The sequence below is a fragment of the Pleurodeles waltl genome, chromosome 4_2 (genome assembly GCF_031143425.1).
Source record: "Pleurodeles waltl isolate 20211129_DDA chromosome 4_2, aPleWal1.hap1.20221129, whole genome shotgun sequence".
Taxonomy (NCBI): Eukaryota; Metazoa; Chordata; class Amphibia; order Caudata; family Salamandridae; genus Pleurodeles; species Pleurodeles waltl.
This window is the reverse complement of record NC_090443.1, coordinates 44,371,970-44,399,545: the sequence shown is the minus strand read 5'-3', so window position 1 is coordinate 44,399,545 and position 27,576 is coordinate 44,371,970. Positions and strand designations below refer to the sequence as shown.

General features: G+C 41.8%; 1 protein-coding gene across 1 annotated transcript in view; it reads left to right on the top strand.

Moving 5' to 3' along the window:
* Nucleotides 1-27,576, top strand: part of LOC138292158 (E3 ubiquitin-protein ligase DTX3L-like) — a 129,012-nt gene that overhangs the window by 60,468 nt on the left and 40,968 nt on the right. Inside the window, exons 3-5 of the mRNA XM_069230577.1 lie at nt 14,040-14,100; nt 18,831-19,041; nt 21,677-21,996. Coding sequence (XP_069086678.1) covers nt 14,059-14,100; nt 18,831-19,041; nt 21,677-21,996 — 573 coding nt within the window. The 5' untranslated portion in view covers nt 14,040-14,058. The remainder of the gene's footprint in view (nt 1-14,039; nt 14,101-18,830; nt 19,042-21,676; nt 21,997-27,576) is intronic.

Below are 27,576 nucleotides of genomic sequence, written 5' to 3'. Positions count from 1 at the left end.
CTGTATCTGGGCTATTTCTGTCAAGGGCTTTGACGTTGTCCCTCCTAACTTGTTCACTTACCTGACAGCAGTCAAATTTCCCATTTGTCACAGAATTGAGCATTGTGCTTTCTGTTTGTCGGGCTCTGAATTACAAAGGAGCCGGCAAGAAGCTCTAAACAGTTTTTGTGACCGGATGACTTTTTGACCATCCTCCCTCAAGTCCAAACACTTCCACATCTTGTGCCCCAACCTTGAAGACTGGCATCTGACTTTAATAAACTGACCATATAGTCCAACCAACATTCTATTTTTCCCCTTGACTTGCTGTCTAGCGGACCAAGTAAGAATATGTTAGGCCTTTGTTTAGTTGCTTTATTTTTAATCTCTGGTGTGCCCTGAAGTGCAGTGAGTCTGAGAATATTGTGTCTGTGATGCTAGGAGGCCTACTGTTCTTGCTAGGTGTCTGAGAGGATATTTTAAAGTATTCCTCAGTTCCTTCCTGAAAGAGGTCCGTTTTGCTTTGGGAGTCTCAGCATCCCTTGCTTCTCATCCACCAAAACTCTAAGAAAGCCATTGTTCTTGAGGGCACTAAATCCGAATTCTTCAGATTTATTAAAAATCCCAGACTGAATTAGACTCACTGCCTTCTGTATTTGTGCCACTAATAAAAGTGTGTCCTGACCCATGAATATTATGGCCTCTAAATATACGCCCATCTTTATGCCTCATAACCTGAGGAAGGCTGCCACCAGTTTTAGTATTTTTGTAAAACCTCAAGGTGCTGTGGAGTGGCCAAAAGGTAGAGACTTGAACCTGAACTCCTGAGTTCGCCAAACAAATTGAAGGCATTTCCTGTAAGTGTAATAGACTGGAATTGGCAAGTATGCCTCTTTCATGTCCACCCTCCTTATCTAGTCACCCAACAATAGAATGTCTCTCAGAGTTTAACACAGACTCCATAATTAAAGTGCTGTGGATGACAAGCTGATTCAGACTTTTTAGGTTTATGACCTCCCTAAATTTCTTGTCCTTCCAACAGAAAGACGTTCCTTACCTAAGCTCCTGGGTGTAGGGTGCACTTCTCTATAGCACCTTAGAATAACACGTCCTCCACCTCTTTGGACTGTCTGTTTCTGAGAGAAAAACATCTGTGAGAGCTATGCATTGATAAGGGGTTGAAAGAAAGCCTGTCTGAAGTTCTCTCTCTGTCTTGAGAACCCAGGGATCCTGAGAGGGGGCTTGCCACTCCTTAACAAAAAGGACTAGCCTGCCACAAACCTTTGCAAATGGTAGGGTGAGAAGTCTTACTTTGGGCCCCTCCTCTTCCTTGTCCGGAGAAGAGGTCAAAGCGTCCTCCCCTTCCTCTTTGGGGAAAGAAGACAGACCAGGTGAAACTTGTCTGGTTCCCCAAGTAAAGTCTTTAGTAGGTTCCACGGCTGGCGAAACAACTCTGCTGTTTTCTGGCCTTGGAAGAGACCTGATCAAAGACTCAGATGAGGGAGGAATGTAGTTTTTTCTTTTAAAATGCTGTCAATAAAGCAGTGAGTTTGAGAGACTACATTGTAGGAAGCCTCCTGTCCTGTTTTAAAATTAAAATGTGACTGACACGACCGACTAATGGAAGAGGAAAGCTGACTGAAAGCTCCTATGTGTAAGTATATTGTATATAAATACATATTTATAATTTTAGTTAAATCAAAAGGTCCACTAGACTTTAAAATGTAAGTGGCTATCCAACTAATAAGGCATGGTAATAGCCTGAAGTTGAGGGTGGTGTTAAAAAAAAAAAAGGCAAATATACCATCCACACCTCTGGCATCACTACTCAATAAGATAGTCTACATAGGTGGTGAACACAGTAGCAGTGGAGACAATTCTGGCTCCTCAAGGTCTACAGTTTACTCCTCCAAACCTGGTGGCAGAAGAATCACTCTGTCTAGGGTGGTTGGGTTGATACTACTTCTGGCGGAGTTAACTCCATGACAGTCTGCCATGGAAATGGTGGTGGACCTACAGAGTAAAATAGGCTTAGGTTCCCTAAAGCTGAAGTGTAGGGATGTATACCCCTAGTACTTGAAGTAGATCAGATTTGTGGGCCCTGAACGTATAGCCTCCCCCAAACCTTGAGGGAGAGTCCAAGTTTACTGGTGGATTTGACTAACATTGGTAGATTTCCCACTAAAACAGAGCGGGATATAGCCAATTTGTTGCAGGAACTGCTGCCATCCTTACAGACTGTCCCTGGTATGGTAGGTTTCTAAGCCCCTTAATATGGCAGATGGAAAATGCACCAACTTAAACCTCAAAATCAGGCTGTTTCAAATGTAGCACTGGCTCCCATAGATTGGTAGATTTGTGGCTCTATCCATAAAAGTTCATCCAGAATAGTTGTGCTCTTGTCATCAGTTTTAGACCCAAGACTCCCCAAGAACAATTTGACCAGGCCAATGTTTCATATTTTTCTCCTAGAAATTTAGGGATTGTGGGGTAGAGAACTACACAAGGGAGCCAGCTGGAAAACACATGCACTCTCATGGAGTGCTCAACCAAAAAGAAAAAATAGTAATGGTTGAAAAGCGAGAAGTGGAAGCGTAAAACACCAACCAATCAAAAGAGGTGGTGAATAAACTATGCTCCACCTGAGGTACAGCCACAAAATTAACAAGCGAGGACGCAATTAAAAAGCAGGCAAATGAGAGTGACGGGAAAGCCAACTAAAAGCAATGGGCAGGCTCAAAGCCTTTGTATGTTTTTGATAAACCCACAGTATGTCTTGCAACAGTAGCTAGTAGGGTCCACCAAATCAATAGTTTGGAATGTACAAAGTGTAATTACCAGTGGTTTTGATGGTCAAACATTTGCATCTAGCACTTTTTGGCTTCTACTGATATTTATAGCAGGAATCAGGCAGAGAAAAAGAAACTTGTGCACTGAGACACATTTATTGATAGCCAAATTATGAATACTACTCACCTATTAAATTGAAAAATAACACATGCATTTGAAGGATTTTGAGTTATGATATTTTTCAGTAACTAATTTACAATTGCTGATGTACTGTTTGTACTGATTTTACACCAGCACCCATACTATACATCAAGGCCAGCATATTGTGCATCAACCTTAAAAATGTGTCATGAGCCCTGTATGTTTTTTTAGTGCAAAATTCTTAATGAGCGATGACAGAGTGGAATGCTCATTGGTTAAACACGAGGGAAAAAGGCTGTCTTTAAGGGAATCCCTGTGATCAGTTTAAGTAGAGCCTTTTAAAGTCAGGTCCTTTAGGATGCATTTTTTGCAAATACCGCTTTGAGCAAGAACTCCTAAAATCTAAATTAACTTTCTTATATTTACAACAGTAAAGTAAATTGTTGTGTGTTTTCCTGGGGAGAAATTTGACTAAAGCAAGAGTGATGGAAAGGTATTGCTTGCCCGGTATGAACAAACAGGTGGAAGGGGTGGCAAACGATTGTTTGGAGTGTGTGGGAAATGGTAAGTCCAAAGTGGGTAGGAATGCTCCACTCTCTCCAGTCGAAGTACCAGAGGAACCCTGGGTCAAACTTGGTTTGGCTAATGTCACCAGCGGAAAGATTTATGCTGGTGACAATAGATTACACGTGTAAGTGGGTTTCTGAATGTTGTGTGAATAATGTGACCACCAGGTGTGTATTGGAGTGTCTTAAAGACATGTTTGTATCTGAAGGGATACCTAAGACGATAATCACACACAACGGAGTACAATTTGTGTTGGAAAAGATGAAGGACTTTTTAGACTGTCTTGGCATCACTTCTCTCCATACTACATTGTATTCACACCAGGGCAGTGGGCTTTTAGAAAGCATGAACCGGTTGGTTAAAGCATCTGCACATTTGGCACTAGATAGCAGAATTCTATTGAAGCAGATACTCAGAAAAAAATGTTTTGGCTCACCGTAACACTCCGAATGTGGTGACCAAAATTTTACCATTCCAGTGTCCGAGAAGGAGGCGTGCTGGATCTAAACTCAATCCTGTTTGGTTAAAGAGTAAGGACTGCATGAAAGTGTTGGATGCTAGTGAGATCAAGAGATATAAAAATCAGTATAAGAGAAGATATGATGGAAAACATAATGTGTCACCTCGGAAATGGTATGAAGGGGAGTTAGTTCACATAGGGAAACCAGGGTGGGCTGCCAAAGGGAAATCAGGATTCTAGGGTCCTAAGCGCATTTCAAAAGTAAAGAAGAATGTGGTGGTGTTGAATGATGGAGTTCAGAATACGGGCAGGTTAGCAAAATGCAAAAGTGCAGATTTGAATTAGGAGTACATCTCTCATGGTCCCGATGAAGACACCAGATTGTCTGGGTCGAGTATTTCAGAAAATTCTCACAATAAGAATCTTGACATGAATGTAAACACTTCTGGTATCTCAGTTGACAGAGGTGTTAAGTATAATGGTCTGGTAAGAAAGGCTCCATGTTACTTAATGGATTACAATTATAATTGAACTGACGTGATTAATTTTTATTTTGATGTAATTGTCAAAGATTTTCTCTTGATTTCTATGTAGCTTGTGTAGCAGTGTAACTGTTAATTAATTGTTCTTACCATGATTTTATACAATAATTCTATGTTCTACCTTTTATGGGTGGGGCGTTATTTGTAATATTTGACTTATGGCACTCTACTGCTCCTGTCACTGAATGCTATGTGCCAAGTAAAGCTTTTTAGTGAATGTAACATATTTTAAGTAACCGCGATAATTTGTTAGATGTTAACTGCTGTTATAAAGGAGGGAGATGTGTTGTGGGCTTCCCTTTAAAGAACTATGCGTTCTCGACATTCCACCTGAGATTCTGGGGGTGTCCATAGCAACAAGAGATGGTGGCAGAGAGAAGTAGCTGTCAAGGAGCTGTACCTGCTGTGCTGTGTTGGTGAAATAAATGAGATACGGGGCCACCCTGAGTCCGGTGTTTCTGTATCTTAACATAAGCTCTGTTATGACTTACTGGCTATTGCTGGGATGTCAAGTAAATGCTATAACAACTTAAAAAAATATAGGAAAAATGCGACACCGACTCAGGTGTGGGAGGATACAACACAGACAGCAGGGAATAGACGTGGCAGGGAAAGAAACAGCACAGACAAGTGGGGTGGGAGGGTGTTGAGTATCTTCAGCCGCAGAGACGATAAAGGTAGGTAACTTCTTTATTCATAAAATAGTTTAGAGAATATAAATACATTCCATAATATGAAGCCCCGACCGCATACACAGCCGCCGTCCTTCGTCCTGTTTCCTCACCGCTCAACCGTCCTCAATAGCTCACTCAAACACCAACATTCCCCCACAACATTCTACCCTTCCCCGGCTCGCGTTACCAGCGCGAGCCATTACATTCACAATACAACACATCTTCCCCCTTACACAATATTTCCTTTCTATAACAATAACATAAAGAACATACACTACTATATTTCTATCGCTACGTGAAATGATACAAAAACAATATCCTAACGTTATATGAAGCATAAAACTACAATGCAATATCTACTAAATAAATCCTACGAATATTTCATTAGTATCTAAAGTTATTCATTCTCTATAATTTCTTAATTTGGTTCCTGAATCCTTACAGTGACTCAGTCGCAAACATAGTCATTGAGTTTTCCTGGTTTTATGATCCTCCTACCACATCTGCTAATATTGTTCTTAACGCTTGTCATGTCACCAATCCGTACATTGTCACCTTCAGCCATCGTTTCGGTTCTGTGTTCCACAATTGCAGGACTAACACTGTTTCTTCCACCCAGCGCAGTCTGTGCAACATTGGCACTTTGCAAACCCCTTTTTTTCCCTGTATCATCATGCATAAGCATTCCAATCGATTTTTCTCCTCCTGAACCTTTGTATGGGGAAACTCTACTTAAGTGCCATATTTTCCCGTTTTCAAGTTGTACAGCATTACACAACATTTTTGTGACTTTCAAAGGAGGATAGAACCTTCCCTTCTCATATTTTTTTAAACCTGGAACTTTCACCCTAACTAAATCACCCACCTGTATATTTACACTTTTGCATTTGTTTTGCATCATAAAATTCCTTTGAACGGATTTGCGCCCTCTTAATACTTTTCCGAACACTCTCACTTGTCCAGCAACTTTCCCTACCATCAATCATCCAACCAACATTATCTTTCCTCAGTGGAACCCTCCCTCTCATAATCTCAAATGGACTGTGACCTGTAGAGCTACACGGTGTAGTTCTGTATGACCAAACTGTTTTCCAAATTTCCTTTTCCCAATCTAACTTCGCACATACAGCCAATTGTATACTGTTTTTTAACACTCTGTTGAAGCGTTCCACAGCACCATTCCCAGCTGGATGATAGTTGGAAGTAGTAATGTGTTTAATACCACACCTCATTAAGAAAGCTTTAAATTTGTCAGATGTGAATTGTACCCCATTGTCAGTGATAATGGTCTTGGGTAGACCCTCTCTCAAAAAAACATTATCCAAAAATTCTACAATGGTCCCAGAATCCACCTTAGACACTATTCCAATTTCAGGCCATTTAGAGAAATGATCAAACATTACCACAATATATCTATAACCGTCTTCCACTTGTATTGGTCCAGTAATGTCCAGACCAATCTTCTCCCAGGGCATGTCTGGACATCCTATAGGAACTAACGGTGGTCTGAACGTGGATAACGTTTTTTCTGACTCATTACATAGGACACAATTCCTTACTGTCCTTTCCACAGCTAAATCAATTCCTGGCCACCAATATAGTTGTTTAATTTTACTTTTCGTTTTAGATATGCCCAAATGTCCATCATGGCATAAACTAAGAATTTTCCATCTGAGTGTTTCTGGAGGAATTACTCTACCACTGCGCAACAATCTATTATGCTCCACAGACAACTCCTCCTTAACTTCCCAAAACCTCTTCACATCTTCTTCTAAATTTTTTTTAAGAGGCCAACCTTCCCTTAACAAAATTTGAACCTTATTCAATGTTTCGTCTTCCACCATGGCTTTATCCCAATCACCTTCTGAGATGCCCTGAAAAGTTGTGGGTATAACTTCAGGTACACAACAATCCTCGAACTCCTTCTTACCCTCCACAGTATTTACCAACGGCATTCTACTTAAGAAATCAGCAACCTTATTCTTAATCCCGGGTACATATTGTATTTCATACTTGTAGTCCAACAGTCTTATGGATAACCGAGCAATACGTGGGGAAGCTTTAAATAATCCTTTTGTCGTAAGCACTTTGGTAAGCGGTTTTTGATCACTACGCAAGATGACATTCATACCCCAAACGAATGATCTGAAATGTTCCAAACCCCACACGCATGCAAGGGCCTCCCTTTCAATTACTGAGTATTTTGCTTCAGCGTTGGTAATAGAACGAGAAGCAAATGCAATTACACATTCCTTATTATTCATATCCAATTGTGTAAGAACAGCTCCTAAACCCTTATTACTTGCATCAGTTGTAATTATACATTGTAAATTTGGGTCAAAGCCTTGTAAGGCTGGTGCATTAATAATATCATTCTTAATCAATTTGAATGCTGGTTCACATTCTTCACACCACTTAAAAATGCACTTTCCTTTTAACAATTGTCTAATAGGAAACGTTTTGTGAGAAAAGTTATGCACGAACTTAGCATAATATTCTGCTAGACCCAAAAAAGCTCTGACTTCGTCCTTGTTAGTAGGGGCTGGTGGATTCTTAATAGCTTCAACAAGACTAGCTTTTGGTTCAACACCTTTGGCATTTATTTCGTGTCCCAAATAAGTGACGCTTTTCATGGCTATTTTACACTTGCTATGCTCAGCCGTAAGTCCATTATTTTCTAATATCTGAAGAACATTCTTAACTCTAATGTCATGGTCATATCTCGTATCCCCCATAATTAAAATATCATCTTGAAAAAACAACACATCCCGCATTTTACTAAAAAGCTTATACATCAGCCTTTGAAACATAGCCGCTGCAGAGGCTAAACCAAATGGAACCCTAACAAATTGGTAACAACCAAAGGGCGTAATAAATGCGGTTAATCTACGACTATCAGGATGTAACTGAACTTGATGATAAGCAGAAGTAAGGTCTATCGTGGTAAACCATTCCTTGCCTTTAGTTAGTGCTACAACTTCATTGATCTTTGGCAAAGGAAATTGATCACCAAAATATTCTTATTAAGGTCCCTTAGGTCTACACACAGCCTCAATCTGCCATTAGAACGTCTGGCTACCACCAGGGGAGAAATCCAATCTGATGACTCAACCTGTTCAATGATACCAGTTTCTAATAACTTGTCCAACTTGTTTGAAACTTCATTCCTGATGCTAAAAGGAATATTCCTTGCCTTATGAACAACATGGCGTCCTTTTTAAGTATTATCTTATGCTGGAAACTTTTTAACTTTCCTACAGTTCCTGAAAATACCAAAGGATACATGTCCTTCATAGTAGCATCACACACACAATCTTCCTGAACCACCGACACAGGTTCTGAACCATTGGGATTTAAAACCATTCCTAGTGCACCTTGGTCCCACCAACCTAAAACTGATGGTCCTGATTTTGACACATACATCTTACATTCAGCTTTACGATCCTTAAATGCAAATGACAATTTTTTTTGTAGCCAAGAAGCTGGATTGTTTCCCCCGTAAAGCTTTTAGGTGAGATATCAGGTGTGTCCAAACTCCCACCAACCGTACGTTTCAATTTCTTTAACCAAACTTGTTCATTAACGATTGTATAAGGTGACCCTGAATTTGCGGTAATCGTAATAGTAACACCTTCTATAGATATGTCACACTTTGGTCTTTTCCGCAGTCCATCTGGCGTTCCCGTTCCAGCATTCCTTATGTTAAGCACCCACATATTCTTGTCTTCACTGTCTGAGAATGAAGCAGATTCAGAAGCATCCTCTAACAACTTTATTGCCAAGCCTTTCTTTTTCCTGCAAACCTTAATAAAATGGCCAAGAGTACCACAACTGGAACATTTCTGATTGCGTGCTGGACAGCTTTTATCATTTGCGTAATGGCCCAGTAATCCACATCTGAAACAAGTAACTTCCGCCTTAGAAGTATTTCTTTTTGACTTCTTGTTCCTGTAAGAACTGGTCTTCCTCAAACTCATTTGGTGGACATTTTTTTGACTCTATACCTCTGTTCACCAACTTATGTGCATCTCCACTCGAATCATCTATTTTAGAATTCCCCAGTAGAACAGCTTTTGCACACCTTCCTGTAAGTTCCGCTTTCTTGACCACTTCAATTACTTCTTGTAAGGGCGATTCTCCTTTAGTCCATAAACAGTCCTGTATATTCTGGTTGGCAGCGTGCATAACTATCTGGTCCCTAATGAACTCGTCATGTAAGGTACCAAATCTACACGTTAAAGCCAAATTTTTTAAAGCTGAAACGTATTCCTCAATCGTTTCCTCTTTGTTTTGTTTCCTGTGAAAAAACTTATAGCGATCAATTCCCACACACACCGTTGGAGAATAGTATCTGTCTAGATCCTCTAATGCATGAACAAAAATATCTCCCTGGTCTCTTTGTTTCTTTTCAATTCTGTTGTAAATTTTAAGACCGTGCGGCCCTAAACAATGCAATAAAATGTTCTTCTTCTTTTCTCCTGAAAAGTCATTGTCTTCATCGCATGCAGAGATGTAGTTCATAAAATACTCTCGCCATTCTTGCCATTTGATAGAAACATCACCGCTACCAGGAATAAAAGGTTGAGGAGGTGGAAGATTCAAGTTATTAGAAGCCATAAATGCGTGCCTCAACTTAAAAAATATATAACATCAATCTCTAAATATTCGTAACGAAGTGAAGATTCACTTAAACCTCCTTAAAACTACAAGAAATTCTATTGCCAGTATATTTCCTTAGTTCCAAAGGTTATTCAGGACGTAAGAAGGTCAGCGGTATAGTTATTGGAAAAAAACAATTGAACGTTGCTAAGAGACGCCCAAAAAAAAACACACAAGTAGCAAAAACAATGTTTCAGCACTTTAGGCTGAAAAAAAAAAACACTCACAAGCGTTCGCAGGTCGAGTTGCGTGGGCACGTAGGAGTGCGATAGTGAAGTAGAGGATCCCAACCGGATGCAGACGGGGCAAACTTGTCAACTCGTTGCCAATTTTGTTGAGTATCTTCAGCCGCAGAGACAATAAAGGTAGGTAACTTCTTTATTCATAAAATAGTTTAGAGAATATAAATACATTCCATAATATGAAGCCCCGACCGCATACACAGCCGCCGTCCTTCGTCCTGTTTCCTCACCGCTCAACCGTCCTCAATAGCTCACTCAAACACCAACATTCCCCCACAACATTCTACCCTTCCCCGGCTCGCGCTACCAGCGCGAGCCATTACATTCACAATACAACAGAGGGGAAGAATCAACACGGACACAGAGGCGTGGGGGTGGGAGGGGAAGAAGAACCACAGACTAAGGGGTAGTAGAGGAGGAAGAAATACAGACATTAGAAGGGGAGGGAGGGAAAAAGCCACATCTACAAGGAGGACAGAGCAAGAAGAAAAACTACAAAATAGCACCTCAATCACAGTGGGATCAGCGAAAGGACAGCAACCAAACGGAAGCATTCATTACTTGGTCCATGCTTCAGCTGAAATGAGAGTGAAAATGAAGCCAACAAATGGTAAGCAATGGGCGGGCTGCAAGCGCCTTGTTTTATACTGTATCTCTTGCAAGCGAGAGCAGTGCCTACTCTGTCTCAGGCAGGACCTAAAGAGTCCAATGAAAGCAAACCAAGACTACATCACCGAGAAAGTATGATGCAGTCAAACAAACGTTCTGAACTGGAAACAGCGACTGTAACACCCAGGTAGGAGGTGGTCATCCTTGCCCCCATCATTCTACCTTCTTATTTGATGCTTTTACAGGCTTCCTCTTGCATGAAAATCGATGTAGAGAAGGACTCAGAAATTTGCCGAAATTTCAAAACGCTGCAGCAAATTGTGAACATTTCCAAAAACGCTGCAGAAAGTGGAAAAAAGATCTGTACAACAGATTTGGACTATCCTTAGTCATTACCACTCTTCATTTCAGTCTAATCCATATGCGAAACAGGTTGCAGAAATAGACAAAGAAGAGTGTGACGACCTCCGAAAGATGGCACAAGCTGGACTTTAGGTTCTTCACACTGTTAGATTCTGCCTTGGTGATCTCTTTCAGGTGAACATCTTCTTCTGCCCTGTTTTGAGGATGAATAGCTAGACTAATGACTGGCACTAACTTGGCCATCATTTAAGCTTTATTTGGAATTTTGCCTCTCATGTTCAGAATGTTATGACTAAAATACTGCTGGATGTTATCATTCAAGCCTCGGGACCAGTTACAAAGAAATTGAAATTCCCAGGATCTGTCAATGTTTTTAAAGTTCGTAATATTTCTTTCTTTCAGTTATTGATATTCTCTACTTTGGAGGCAATTAACCTTTTCACTTCCTCCTATGTAGTGTGTTTATATATTTTTGCTTCCTCAGTACCTCAAACTTTGCAGGCATATGGTCATTCTGCCACTTATTTAAGATGCATCTTGACTTCTTCTACATTTTATTAAGGGCACTAGAAATCCACTTATCCTTCTTCCGTTTAGAAGTGACTTTTTAGAGTCAAAGGAGTGCAATTTTAACCATATGTGTAGTCAAAAACTAGTTATAACTTCCCGCAACTTAAGACACATGTCCTTTCAGCTTTATAAGGCGATGCCTAAAGAAGGTCTTAGAATGTATCCTAAAGTTATTTAACATTTCTAAATTTTTAGCCAGTGAATCCTTTTTATGCTATTACCCAGAGCAGCATGATTATTATTAAATACGACTACGTAATGTTCTGATTCCATTATGCTGAATGTTATCAGGGTATTATTAAAACATACTTATTTGTTAAGATTTGACTCTAGTGTATGGCCCTTCTAGTGAGCTGGGTGTGAAAAGCTCAGGTTAAAAGCCTACACTTGCATTGAATTTTAAGCTTAAATGAAATCTTACCATATCAATGGCAAGCAAATTTCAATCCATCCATAGCAAATGTATTTCACTTCAGCAGAGCACCCACCCAGAGCAAATATAATTACTTTCAGCACTGCATTCATGCATAGAAAACATATTTTAGTTGGGCATATCATTCATAGCAGATTTCATTTCGGAGACCTCCCACCCACAGCTCATTTCAATTCAGCAAACCAACCACTAGATTTCAATTCAGCATACCTCTCATCCACAGCAGATTTCAATTTAGCATAACCACTAGATTTTAATTCAGTATACCCCTCATCCACAGCTGATTTCAATTCTGCATACCAACAAGCAGATTTCAATTCAGTATACCATTCACCCACAGCAGGTTTCAATTTAGCATACCACCCATCGACAACAGATTTCTTTCAGCATACTACCCATCCACAGCAGATTTCTTTCAGCATACTACCCATCCACAGCAGATTTCTTTCAGTATACTACCCATCCACAGCAGATTTCTTTCAGCATACTACCCATCCACAGCAGATTTCTTTCAGCATACTACCCATCCACAGCAGATTTCTTTCAGCATACTACCCATCCACAGCAGATTTGTTTGTGTACTACCCATCCACAGGGAACTAATTCAGCATACCCTACAACCCACGAATTGCAAAGTACACAACCAGAAAACTGCTTTCATTATATAGGTAAGCAAAAAATGACTGACCCATGTTTTGCTGTGGCATTATGTTGTTATGTACTTCCATATATAGCAGTTATTGTCCACAATAATACTAAAACCACAATACGCAGCAGTCAGCAACAAATTGTATCTTATACCTAATAAGTTTAGATAGTACATATCTGCTATGGAGCTTTCAATCACTAGCACTATACTGCCAAAAAACAAACATCAAATGAACCGAGATGGAATAACTGAAGAGCTCTGTCACACATTACTGGACAATTTTAGAGGACTTTAATATAGTTCATTCACCACAGGTCCCAAATATCCATACATTCTGACAGCTTCTTTTTATCTCACCAAGACACTCAGATATGGGATGGTACTATTAGTGCCTATTCCTACAGATCTCTCCACTTCTCTCTTTCACCAACCATGCCACCTCAGGACCACAACTATACACATAGTCTCAGATGGACACCCCAGTGCAGTAACCAGCTAAGCAGACTCTATCGTGAGAAATATCATAGACGACCTGCAGCGTTGTTCAATGCTAATAGCATACTGAAAACCATAAAGCTACACCTGTCTCTTCCACTTCATTTTCCAACACACTGCCATGCGCTGCGTCCCAAAATACGATAACTGCACCTCTGTGGGCATCGCACATGATATGGAAACACATAAGATCATAACAAAAACAACATCCTTCCAACCACAAACTCTACGTGGTGTAGCGTGCTACTCATGCAGGCAAGCACTTCAGCGCCCACATATGGGTAGTAATTTAATCTAATATGGCACAAGACCTTTTTTTCTATTTGAGCCATATGCCTTGCTAGGAGTTAACTTGATAGAAAGGAAAGTACATAATGCAATGCAAGGCCTGTGACACAATGAGACAGCACCGAACATCCGTTTTAAGCCCTTAGAATGGATGTGACACTGGGTGCGTTGCGACATGTATTCCTTTCTACTAGCGAACTTTGTATGTTGTACATCCTGTTTTTGTGTTAATAAATTAGTAATGGCAAAGCTGAAAATAAACGTTTGGCTCCAGGAAGCATAGGAAGGCAGATCCGCTTGCCCCCATGATTTGAAACTGATGCTTCCATTTTGTATACAATTGCTGCATTTACCTTCCGAACTAGCTTGGTAAACAGTGGAAAAGTAAAAATGGTACAGAGAAGTGGGTGGAATATTCTCCAGTCTCTGTATGTACTACCTCTCTTGTGTTGGGAATGACGTTTTCCTGTATGTACATTTCTTTTGGACCTTTCCTCCTGAGCTCTGAGCCTTTCCTCCCTCACCCTGGCGTCATCATCTGTACTAAGCAGAGCTCTCTCCTCCTCTCTGTGATACAGGGCTACTGAGGCGGTGAATATGGCAGCTGCTCAGGGCGCAGATGAAGAAACCACATCAACGGTGAGTGTAACATCTCGTCTTCCTGGGGAAATCACGTTTGTCTTTGCCCCAGTTCCTTTATCTGTTGAATTTTCCAACTCTTCGAAACCGCCCATCGGCTAGTATAAAGCACTATAATAATCCAACATCAGCATCCCAATAGTTTAGAAAAGGTTTTTTATGAAGATTTCGTAATACCATGGGCAGGTGCAGAACAGACTACCATCACCTACATAGCACAGTAATGGTACAGGCAGCAGTAGCACTGCAACTCCCACTCCACCCCCCCCCCCCCCCCCCCCCCCCCCCACACACACACATACCATGTGCAGGTGCAGAACAGACTACCATCACACACTGACCTAATAGTCATCATAATTTCTGGCCAAGTGTCCATTTTTTAACCATCTGACACTTATAGTATTTACTAAATACACTCCATCAAATTCAAATCTTACTTGTAAATGTTCTCGGGGGTACAGGCCAGCAAGAACCCCCTGAGAACATATACAAATAAGATTTGTCATGTCATGCAGTTTGTTAGATTTTGTTTAATTTATTTTTTGGAAAAATCAAATATGATTTGAGAATTGAACCTTGAAAACAGAATTTTGAAATGCATATGATGATTGATTTAGATACCTGTATCATATATAGTACTTTGGTTTATTGAGATTTTTCTGTTGGGTTTCCATGGTATTTCCTTTATACAATGATCTGTTTTCCATGTCTAGGAAAACAAAGGGTATATTTTCTAAGGGAGAGGAGGCCACTGTAATGATCTGGGCTAATGAAGAAGAACGCAACGGTTGAAACGCGTAGCCATCGCAAGTCGACAATTTGTTTTCATTGAAAGACTGTAACAGCCTGAATTAAATACTCAAGTTGTTTGGAGTGCTGAAAGTCTGATTATTTAGTTTATTGTATAATTATTGACGGGTCCTGCACCCGTAATCGTGCACTGGCTTCGTTTAGTGGAGTCAGGAAGAACAGCAGGAATTGTTTTCTATATATAGGTACATTGAATAGGTAAAATTACAATTTCATTTATGGCTTTCTAGTGTAAGGTGGCAATACTAGCACTTTATACTTCAGGGGTAGTGGCCTAGGAGTTAGATGAAGGGGTTAGATGAAGGGATTGTAAAAATGTACCTTAATTTATTACATACAGACCATGGAAATTGGAAAATGATAACATCCTGAGGCCGCTGACCAGTATTGCAGCAGATTACTGACTATTATTGCTCTAATACTATGCAGTACACATTGACCAATCCCATGTTATCAGCCAGATTGTTGGAGATCAGGTACCTAAGGCTCAGGTGAGAGTTTTGGGGAACCACCCCAAAAACTATTTAATCAAGCTATGCCCTACAAACATATGTTTTCCTAGGGGATGTTCTTTTCAGCTCCACTCCCTTTGTGGAGGACTGGCACGTAGATGACCAGGAGAAAGTTGTTCTTTAAGTTTAGAGGAATAACTTCAAGGTGAGAGGTGATGGTCCGGAGATGCAAGGGGAGGCTGTTCCAGGTTTTTGCTGCTATGTGGGAGAAGGCCTGTCCTCCACCTCTGCTTCAGTGAATGCATGGAGTGTGGGTAAGCGTTAAGGATGTGGAAATGCAGGCAGTGGTTAATGTAGGTGGGTACTTGTTTGTGTAAAGCTTTGTGTGCTTAGATCAGCAGCTTGAATACACTTTTCTTCTGCACGGGGAGCCACTGGAGTTGCCTGAGGTGTGGTGTGATGTGGGATCACTGGAGAAAGTGGAGGACGAATCTAGCTGTGACATTCTGTACGGTCTGAAGTCTTTGTAGGAGTTGCAAGGCAAGTCTTAAGTAGAGAGTGTTGTCATAGTTTAGTTGATTGGTGATGAGGGCCTGTGTCACGTTGCATTTCGTGTGGGGGGGTAGCCACTTGAAGATCTTACTTAGCATGCACACAATGAAGAAGCAGGTGGAGGAGACAGTGTTAATCTATTATTCCATTGTGAGCCTGTTGTCAATGATGATTCTGATGTTTCCAGCATGTTCGGAGAGCGTGGACGCTGGGTCCTAGTTCTGAAGGCCACCAGGAGACCCATGTGTTGCTCCTGCCGAAGATCAGAAGTTCAGTCTTGTCTATGTTTAGCTGCAGGAAGTTTTCCTTTATCCAGTTGGTGACGTTTGTCATGTATCTGTGTAATTTGGTTTTGATGGTGATGGGTTCGTCGGTGAGGAGAGGATGAGTTGGGTGTCTGCATAGGAGATTATGTTGAGGATGTGGGATCTGACGATGTTGGCTAGTGGGGTCATATAGACGTTAAAAAACATGGGGCTGAGGGATGATCCTTGGGGGACTCCGCAGGTGATGTCTTTTGGTTTGAAGATGAGAGAATGTAGGTGAATCCTCTGGGTTCTTAAGGTGAGGAAAACCAAGTATGGAGGGGCAGAGGAGTAAATGGTGGGGGGATCTGTATCATATCCTCCTCCTCCAAATATTAAAAAAACTAGCCTCCTGCCACCTCCCCCCCACCACCCACTACATTTAAGCTCCTTTCTGCCTAAATGGAAAACAAATCTGGTGACCCACCCACACCACTCTGTACATATACTGTCCAGCCCTCCACCCCAGCCCAAGCTGGAAACAATGTGTTCTCAAACTGAACTGAAAAATTAATTTGCCACCCACCTACACCATTCTGTGTCTTCTCGTCGTCCTCCCTGCTCACACTGAAAGTGGCTAGCAGGCGCTGCACTGACAGTGGCTCTGTGAGAGATGCTTGTCATTGCAAGTTTCTTTCCTCTGGCAGCGTGGTCCTTCTTTAAAGGCAACAAAGTCTGCCCCGTGAAGGTCAGGAACACACAATCCTCCATGACCACCTTGGAAAGTGTGACTGATGCTTTCAATGATTAAAGCTTCATGAGAAGACTGGGGAAGTTAACTCTCCCAGTCTGTTTCCGCAGAACAGTCTTGCACATTCATGCAAAATAAGAGATTCTGAAAGCGAGAGGTAGAACTTGCAACGGAAATCGTTTTCGTGAAGAGTGGCCAAAGGCTTGGGAAAGTCCAAATGATACCCTGCAAGCTGGACTACACGTATCAGATGTTTGTATTTGCCGAAAGTGGTAAATACCATTACCCCAGGGCAAGGTATTTACCACGTATGATAAATACTTCAGATTATGAGTTTTTAAAAGTAAAATGAAGCTTAACATGTGAGATTGTTTTTTTTAACGCACATAATACCAATTACTGTGCCTTTTTTCCCGCGTCTTTTTTCCCCAATACATATCAAACTTGACCTGCCAGAATTTATCAAAGAAAGATTGTGAAGGTATGATAATTATCATGCAACTGGTAATTCTGAAACCAGTGCAAACACGTTTGCAAAGGTATCAAAATGTAGCACTTAACTCGTATTGAGGGCCATACCTTCCTTGGGATGCCTCTCGCCCCACCAGCAGCTAACTGCCCCAATGTAGCCATCACCGCAACACGGAGTCCTAGAGGAGGAGAAACAGATTCATATTGAAAGCCAATGACTGTAGGGATCATTTCCTGATTTCTTTGTTTTTCTTTTTTCAAAGAAGGGCTTGTAGTGATAACTTGTAATTTTCATGAGCTACTAAAAAAAATGAAGAGACAGAAAAATGTCCCTACTGCTACCTTTATAGGATCAATTTGTGAAATGTAAAGTACATTTAATAAAAATGTGCTTCTGTATCCCACAAATAGGCAGAGCTATTCTAATGGTTATGAATTCAAAGAAAATACCCTTATGGGAGAAATAGTATATCCATTGTCACAACAACTGTACAGACGAATAAAAAGTCAAACTAGCGCCCACATCTGGCTTTGGATAATTGAAAAAATATATACCTTCAAACGATGTGTGTACAGGTTATGACTAATCACCCTATGATGATTTTAGCTTGTTAGTTAATTACAACAGATCAAGAACCTCTGTTTCCAAGATGTTAATGGGTCCGTGACTAGCTAAGGGAATGCATCACGCACAAAGGATTTCTCTTGATTGGGAGACAACATCCGGACTCAAGAGAAAAGGTACAAGCACAGGTCTCCTGTTGGGGGGAGGGTTATGGGATCACTATATTGCATGCAATGTACTGCATATTAAAACCACTGCACCCATTTCAACTTCCATTTTATATTCAAGGTAAGCGGATGATAAGTTAAGAATAGTTATCCATGCTTGCCTATAGGAACATTGGTGATATACTGGATGCAGTGTTTTGTAGATCAGTTTTGTTGACATCGATATGGTAACCTACAACCACAAGGCATTACTGTACATTTCCTCTCAGTTCACATCAGTGGAGTGATGGGCCATCTCCTAACTTTAATGAAGTGCTACCGTGATGGAATAACTGCATGGTGCGGTGATTAACTGGCTGCTTGTGGCACAATAGGGTTCTTTACTTTGCCCTGCAGTGGTTGGCTTATTATACGATCTACAATAGAATGTCCTCACTCTGATATCCATTGCTGTTGTGTGTGTATGATTACGCGGTACTCAATACAGGGTATTCATACTGCGAGGCACCTGCAATAGTTTTTAAGAATAAAAACAAAATGAATAACACATATTTGACCTTTAAATAAAAGTAATAAAAACCTAATAGAAATTTGTATTAGTGAAATCAACCTTGGCCAAGACAAAGAGCAACAGTGCAAAGTTATCTGCAGATGAGTGAGATGATGCTAATGTGATGGTTTAAAATTGATTTCCTGTTCTCTTGTCCCCACCTCCAGGACGTAGATACCGACCAGAGTACACCCCAACCGGCATGCTGCGAATCACATCATCTGATGGTTCGAGGTCTCACAGTTACAGATAGTACTAAACTTAAACTGGAAAAGACTATTGGTAGTCTCGCCAACCTTCTCCAGCTAGGAGAGATAGAAGTGGTATCGAAGGGGGTGGAGCCGGGCTGCCTGCAGTTGACGTTGACTTGCAACAAAGGTAAAGATGATAATATACCCTTTAATACCAGGGTACAATAGGACTTCTATCATTCCTTCATCTCATCTCTGCAGCTCCACAATCCTCCACTAAGACTAGAACTCAACGAATCAGCCTTAAACCTATCCCATTAAATACACAGAGGGTAACCCATTAGTAACCCGAAAGACCTGGGTAAATCATACTACAATGGTCCAAACAGTAATTTAATAAAAATATTTTTTACCAGCATATAAATTGCAACATGCACATACAGCACAAACTAATACTTATCATTTCAAATTATATTCGTACACCGATTCATATGAAAATATACAATTTATTTCGTAGTTTTCAATACAAACTTTCTCAAAAATTGTTGCCCCAAAACACCCAGGAGAATATTGTGTAGAGAAAAAGTGCTCGTGAAAAAGAAATAAAAAGGATCTAGCTAGTTAATTATACACAAATTATATACATGGGAGCCTGTCAATTGACCATTCTACAACAGACAAAATATGCATCACATTCAATGGGGGGTAAAGTGTCCAAATCACTATGGCACCTTGCTGATCCCAAAAATAATCCAGGATCAATCTAGATCATCGACGTTTCGACCGGGCGCAGTAAATGGGGCCACATCTCGCCTCAAAAGTGGGTCTTCATCAGGACACCGACCATACTCGGAGCAACCTAAAATCTTTCGTGAATAAATTAATAGCATTTATCAAACTGGTACATCAATCACTTTGTTTTAAATTCCATATCCCCATAACTGGGTATTAAGAAAGGCAGAGCACATACAACTTTCTTTCTTGTACACTCCAAAGAAATTACCACCAACGATTTAAAAATATTTTTGGTTTTACTTCAATCCTTGAGACAATTCACATGGTCACTTGGCACTTTAATTCCAAATTATGTATCTACTTAACACGCCAAGGAGGTACACCACTTCTGCTTTGAAATGATAAATATTGGTTTGTGCAGCATGTGCATGTTGCAATTTATATGCTGGTAAAATTATTTTTTATTAAATTACATTTTGGACCATTGTAGTTGTTAAATCTATCCCACAACTTTAATCCATCAACAACTTGACCATTATGGTGTTCTACATGCAGTTCATGCACAAAACAGCATAAACTTCCAATTCATTCAACTCCATACAATCCTTCAGCCAGATGACCATCCTACACCATAGCTCATCCACAAAACACCATCTTCTTCCATTCAACCCTACACTCATGCAAATAGTGCCAAAATCCTACCAATGTTCTCCAGCTGACTCCCCATTTCGAATTAAAAGCACCATTATCTTGTATTCAACCCCATAGCTATTCAACTGACCCTACAGCTCAAGTACAAAACACCATTGGATTACCTCCAACCCCACTCCACTCCTTCCAGCTTCCCAACTCATCCACAAGACACCACAGTCCTAAATCCACCATTGTAGCTTTCTGTCATGCCTCAGAACTCAGTCACATAATGCCATAATTCTACTTCCAACCACAAATCTCCACATCCAACCTAGGAACGCATCCAGCTAACAGTCCTCCACACAGTTTAAGGTCCGACCCTATAGCTCATCCATAGAGTTCCACAATCCTCCAACCAATCCTCCAACCAATGGCCTCAAAAGTAATCTACATGATGCCTCGGGTCTAGACCTATTGTTAGAGCTTTGCACTGTTTAGCCCATGTACATAGCATTAGAATGTGGTAACAATACCATAACCCAACCTCATAAGACCACTGTCCTCCAGTCAACCACGTTTATTTCCATTAGATCCCACAACTCATCCACTGGGTCCTGCAACACAACCACCCAGTGTATATCAACTATCCAAACCATATTCCTCGATTTAGCATCACCAAATCATTCAGCAAACTCTCAGCTCAAACATGCAGCCATACACCTAACATATCCACCTAGTTTCACTGTTCCTCCATCGCAAAACATACCCGAAGAGTTAACTGATCCATTAAATAGGTTCAGCCAGCTTTAGATTCTTATACTAAGTGCAACACTTAAAGTTGCGTAACTCAAACACATCCACCTATGTTTCACCTCCTCAACTAATCATGAGTACTCAAATAGCATCAAACATCAGCCGCCAAATGCCAAAAAGCATAGCTATGGCTTTACAGGTCATGCATGCACACTCCCTATTTGCCTGCTTGCACAAATTACACAACCAATCCCTTGAGTAATTCACCCAAGCTGACAACCAAAGTAGAGACTTGTTCATCAAGACCAAAAAAAAGTACTCACTCAAACTCTCAGCTGATCCCTCACAGCTCACAACTCATCCACCGAACTAAACAACTGACCACCTATTTCATCCCATCCAATCATACACACTATAATAACCCGCTGAATCTTCCAACCCATCCACTTAATTCTGACATTCACCCCGCCAGGCTCTCAATTTATCATGGAAACTTCTAATATTAATGCTCAATCCACAGATAAGAACACACCAATGGCGAGTGTTTTAATCATTGAACATTTTGGGTGGCATACCACATTTAATCAAACTCCCACCTTAGTAAGCCAAACGTATACATTATTGCCTCTTCCCTGCTCATAAGACTTCAATGAACCCTATAACTCTTTCTTTTCTGATGACCGTTTATGTTTTTTCACTAGACCGCACATGTGTTAAAAACATCACCTTGGAAATTGATGGAACACGATATGAGCCTGCTTTCAATAGGGAAAATAATATTCAAAATGCAAGAGCTGATAGCACAATACAAAAGACTCAAGACTGTCAAAACCAAGAACCGCAAGATGTTCTAATGTCTGCGAGCGAGGGATTCCAAGGACTTGCTAATGCCACAGAGACTCCAGCTCAAAGCCACCTAAGTCACAGCTTGCCCTCAACCGCAACATCCACAGTTCAGGATTGGCAACCCCAAGGATGGTCCCATATCTCAGGGTGTGAAAGTCTTGACCATAAACCCAAGGTAAATTTTAATTACTGTTGCCTGTCAATTGTATTCAAAAGCATAAGGCTTATGTGTTTGCATCTACAGAAAAGGTCGGAACCGAAGGGAAAATTCTTAGTCCCGTAGCTTTACAAGTGAGTGCTAACTTCATGGGCCAAAACTCCAGCTCAGAGCTGCAATGAACGACCTGCTTTGAAGGCCAGAACCGTTGAGCCTATTGTATAAGCCAAAAACAGTTGTCAATTCTGTGATATAAGGGTTGCAGCAGATAGGGTAAGACCCAGTAAATGCAGCCAAAGTGAATGGTCAGTGACTGAGGGCATGATTCACAAAGCTCTTTGCGCATCTGTGTTGAACTTACTGTTCAGGTATCTTGATTTGAATATAAATTCACATTTGGTAGTAAAAACTTGAATGTACACTCATAAAGTGATTTATTCACATGTATGATTGCACCGGTGGTGTAATTTCACATGAGAATACTCTGCAATCTGGGGTAGGAATACTTAGGTGAACATCTACTAGTTTTTGTGTATTCACAGCTTTTTGGGAAGATGCCCCCCAGAAATATGCTTATAAATGTACTCCTGTCGTGTGTGAGGTAAATACGGATCCTAAGAACAAAAGTGGAGAGAACCCACCAAAACTAGTAAGAATATAGAGAAAGGTGATTTCCAGCAGGGGAAAAACAAAAGAATACAAATAAACATTTGTATTTCGTTTTCATTCGCAAAGGTGCATCATGTACATTTTCACATGTGTAAATGGCAACGCATACATGGTATGAAATTCACAAAGAATTCTATGATGATTGCTGGGAATTTGTAACTGATCTGGATTCCCGTGAGTAGTTGTAGAATCCTTTGTGAATTTCCTGGTAGCTGGAAAATTACTCCAAGCATAGAAGGAAAAATAAGGGAGTATATTTACAACTACTTTCTGTGAATCCGGTCCTAAGGGCCATATGTACGAACACGTTTTCCCATAGACACAGAATGGGTAAAAACCTTTGCTACATCTAGCCCCAAGTGCTTAGATGCCGGCACCAAAAATCCACAGAATGGCTTCCTACCACATTGACTGCTAAACACTTAATGTGACTCCTAATAACACAAACACAATTTTGCTTTCCAAGACCATATGTTTTTAAAGTTAATCAGTTTTACGTCCTCTAAGAATATTACAGGAGGGTGTAAAAATGTCTTCTCGGGCAATACAAGTAAAGAATAATACAAAAGAAGGAGGTCACAGTATGTGACACATAAGGCAGCTTTATTTTCATAAGCTCTAAATATTCAGTGTGTGTCAGGTGGAGAAAGCGGAATAATGTAGTGTATGCCCTGGATATAGATTGGTTTCAAAGCAGCACAAATGGCTGAGCCGAAGTGTGCAGCACATGTGGCTGGTATGCAGCCGGTGGAAAAAAGTAATCTAAGGGGGAGTGGGTGTCCCAATGCATTGCGGATGTCACTTTGACATTGATGTAGGTTATTGGAGTCACACCGAAAGACAAAACAATCATTGGCCAAGCCAATAGGTCTCACCCAGGCTTGCCACATTTTCAAGAGAAAAATACCAGCCGTTTGTTGTTGTTTCAAGAGTCTTCAAAGGCATAGACATGGTACTAAGTAAAACTTTTTTTTAAATAACTTTGTTTTTATTGATTTTAGAATGCAGAACCAACAAAAAACAATACAGTGCATATCGATGCAAGACATCACAAATATCTTCTTTGAGGACAGAGTACATACACAGTCAGGAATATACATCCACAGCAACCACTGCAGTAGTATTTCCCCTTAGCCTCCCATACTAGCTAACATCCTCATGTAACTAATCCATGTATACATTATAGGTACGAGAGTTGCAACATTGCCACAGTTGGTAGTCACCATTATATCCAACATAAACATTCCAATAGTCCATCATCGTCATCAGTGCTCCATTCAGAGCTTAAATCCTCCATAACAGTGAAACGTTCCAATAATGTTCCCCATGCAATCAAGTCAGTTAGTGCCCCCTCCTCCCTACGTGTTATCTGCAGTTCCCCATTCCAGTATGTCTCGTATTCAGCAATGAATGGATGGTTTCCTGGCACTCATCCAGCTTATGGCCACCCTATGCTTAGCCAGTGCTAAAGCTAGTTGTGTTAGTCTGTATTGGATGGGTTATATCTCGGAACAACGAGTGCTTGAACCACCCATGCCTGAACAACGAGGTCTAAACAACGAGGTCGGAACAACAACCTCGTTGTTACCACTAATGCCTTTACCACGAATGCCTTAACAACGATTTTTCATTGTAAAGGCATTCCTGGTAAAGGCATTAGTGAACGGCATGCATGGTTCCAGCATCCGTTCCTCCTGGGCCCCCACCCCTAAAAAATACCGCGACCCCCCCCCCACAACCACCCCAACCACCAAAATTACCGCAACCCCAAGCCCCCTCCCCTAAAACCTAAAGCACCCCAACCCCCCGCCCCTAAACCTTAATCACCCCGAGCCCCCCACCCCCAAAAAAACAGCCCCAGTCCCAGCCCAACGTACCTCCTCCTTGATCGCGTCGATTCACTTCTTTTGTGCCTTAACTTCGCATGCACGTGGCTCAGCACATGCGTTGTTAAGGCCCTGAACAAGGAAGTCGTGAAAAACAAAAGCATTGTTCCGCTTTCGTTTTCCACAACTTCCTTGTGCAGGACTCCTTGTTGGGGATGCTTCCCATTGGATGCGTCTTCCCCGTGGTCTCCTTACCTCACCTAAGAGGCATGTCAAGGGGGTTGCTTCGAGCCCCAAATCTGTGACCACTTCCACCCTCCCAACCACCTCCCACCAAAACCGCTGCACCTGCCTGCAGGACCAAGCCAAGCATAGAAAGGAGGTGCTTATTGTACCACATCTAGGACATCCGGCCTCTCTTGTTGGATCAATCTTGTTGAGACGATCAGGTGTAATATACATATGGTGCAAACAATTGAAATGTAGAAGCTTAAACCTATTATTGCATGAGACTATGCACGCCAGCGACGGAGCTGTAGCCCAATCCGTGTCCTCTATGGGATCCCCCAGTTCTCGCTCCTAAGGCCTTTGCCCAACACATACCACACCTGGTTGATCCCCCGAAGAGCTTTATAAAACAGAGTAATTAAATGTGTCTCATCACCCCAGATCAGCCCGTTCAACACCTTCGAAGCCGCTGGGGCAACCAGGAAACCACACCAGATCTCCCAGACCACACTCCATTTTGGCATACTGCAGGAATTGACCTGGGCCCAAACCAAACATATTCTGTACTTCCTGAAAGGATATAAACTCCCCATTGGGGTATAAGTCCCCCTCTACTAGACATCCTCCCGCTCTCCAGCTGTGCATCGACATGAAGTTATCCATATCCCGAAAGGGGGCAAAGTCCCATATCTTCAATTCCCTATTGAACGAAGCATGTCGAATCACTTTCTTAACGGCTTGCTCCCAAATTCCTGCAGTATTTCTGACCAAATAAGGGACATCTGTTTCCGTCTGACCTCCCTTGATCAGTACGTGTGCTAACGTATCTTTGCCCATCATTCCTCCAAATAGTCGCTTCTCCCAATTGTCCGACTCAGTCATCCACTTTGCAGCGTGTTGTAAGTCCGACGCATAATAATGGTGTCTAATATTAGGGATAGAAAACCCTCCCTCTTCCAGCTCCCTCTGCAGTGTGAACAGTGCCACTCTACTACGACGCCCAGCTCACAACAATGAGATCAGCAAACTGTCCAGGCGATTAAAGAGCTGAGTAGCTAACGGAAATAAAGAATTCTGTACCAGGTAAAGACACTGTGGCAAGACCACATCTTTGCTACAGCCGCCCTTCCCATTACTGAGAGAGGCAGCCTGTTCCAGAACAACACTGAGTGCTCAAGGCCAGTCACTACTCGTTCTACAATATGTATTTCATGCACAGTGTGGGTGACTGGATACCCAGGTATCTAAAACTTTCTAGCTCCCACCAGAGCCCCACCACTGGTAAGTTCTCCAGAGGAGCACCACAGAGTAACCCTAAAGGAAGTAGGAGCAACTTATTCCTATTCACCTTGAGACCAGATACAGCTCCAAACGCCTCCAGGAACCGCAACTACGGAGGCACCAAAAGTACATGGCTTTCGAAGATATATCAATGCATCATCTGCGTATAACGAGACGAGGTGGGTAACCTGTCCCACCTGAATGTCCCAGGGGGCCAACTCCTCATGGAGCCACACTGCCAGTAGTACCACCGCTAAGGCGATAAGAAGCAGTGAAAGTGGACACCCCTGTCTGGTTCCCCTGCCAATTACCCAGGATTCCGACAGCACCCCTCCCACCGAACACGTGCGGAGGGTGCAGTGTAAAGCAAGCGAACAAACGCACAGAATTGGGGGCCAAACCCCATTCCCCGCAGCACCGCCAGGAGGTATCCCCACTCCACTGTATCAAAGGCCTTTTCTAGGTCCAATGATGCTAGCACCAATTTGTCTTCTGCACCCATGGTTTCATGCAAGAAATGTGCCAAACGACGTAAGTTATAAGTCGTACTACAGCCAGGTATAAAACCACATTGGTCGTCATGCACCAGACCCTGAATCACTCCACGTAGCCGAGTAGCCAATATCTTACACAGGATCTTAACATTGTGATTCAGCATGGTGAGCGGTCGATACGAGGAGGGGTCTCTCGGATCCCCACCAGGTTTAAGCTTTAAGCAAAGGACATCCTGCACCCAGGCCTCCTCAAACACTGCCAATCATTTCTCTTGCAGAAGGAGGGAAAATGTTTGAGGCATCCCCGCCCGGAGACTCAGATTTTGACAATGCCTCCACTGCTGGACTCACTTCCTCTACAGTTATCTCCGCCTCCAAACTCTCCATACTCTCCGGGTCCAGTTGTGGGAGTCTCCTCTGCTGCAGGAACTCTCCTAAATAATTGTCTAGGACTGATGCACCAGCACGTGATAATGCCTGCAAATATTCCACTAATACATTAAAGATATCTGTGCGATTAGTAATCTGCACACTTTTGGCATTCCTGATATGTAGAATGGGGGGAGATTCCACTTCCCACTCTAGGATCGTGTCCATGCCAGTAATTTACTGGATTTGTCCCTCTCCCTGTATAGACGCTGTCTGTAGGATCTAAGGGTTACCTTATCTAGTGTCTCCCAGCATCTACTGACTTTCCTGTACAACTGGAGCTGCTCTTTTTCTGCTTCCCTTGTTATTAGTGTCTGGACATCCCACATTTCCAACCATCTCCAGACCTCCTCCGGTTGTTGAAAAAAGTGGGATTTGCCCCCCAGAGAGCACTTTCAAACGTGACGGATACAGTGAAATGTATCTGATGTTCATTGCACAAAGCTTGGCCTTCACCTCCAGAAACCCCTTTCTAGTGGTCTGTACCTTGTTCGTATAGTCAGGATAAATGGAGATTTTGCAATTCTCAAAAACAACCTTGTCGGTTTCACGGGCAGCCTGTATAGGATACAGTCCCTATCCCTATAGTTCAAAAGACATGCAATGATAGCCCTTGGAGGGGCGCCAGGCCTAGGAGGTGCAACCAGGGCCCCATGTGCAAGCTCCACCAC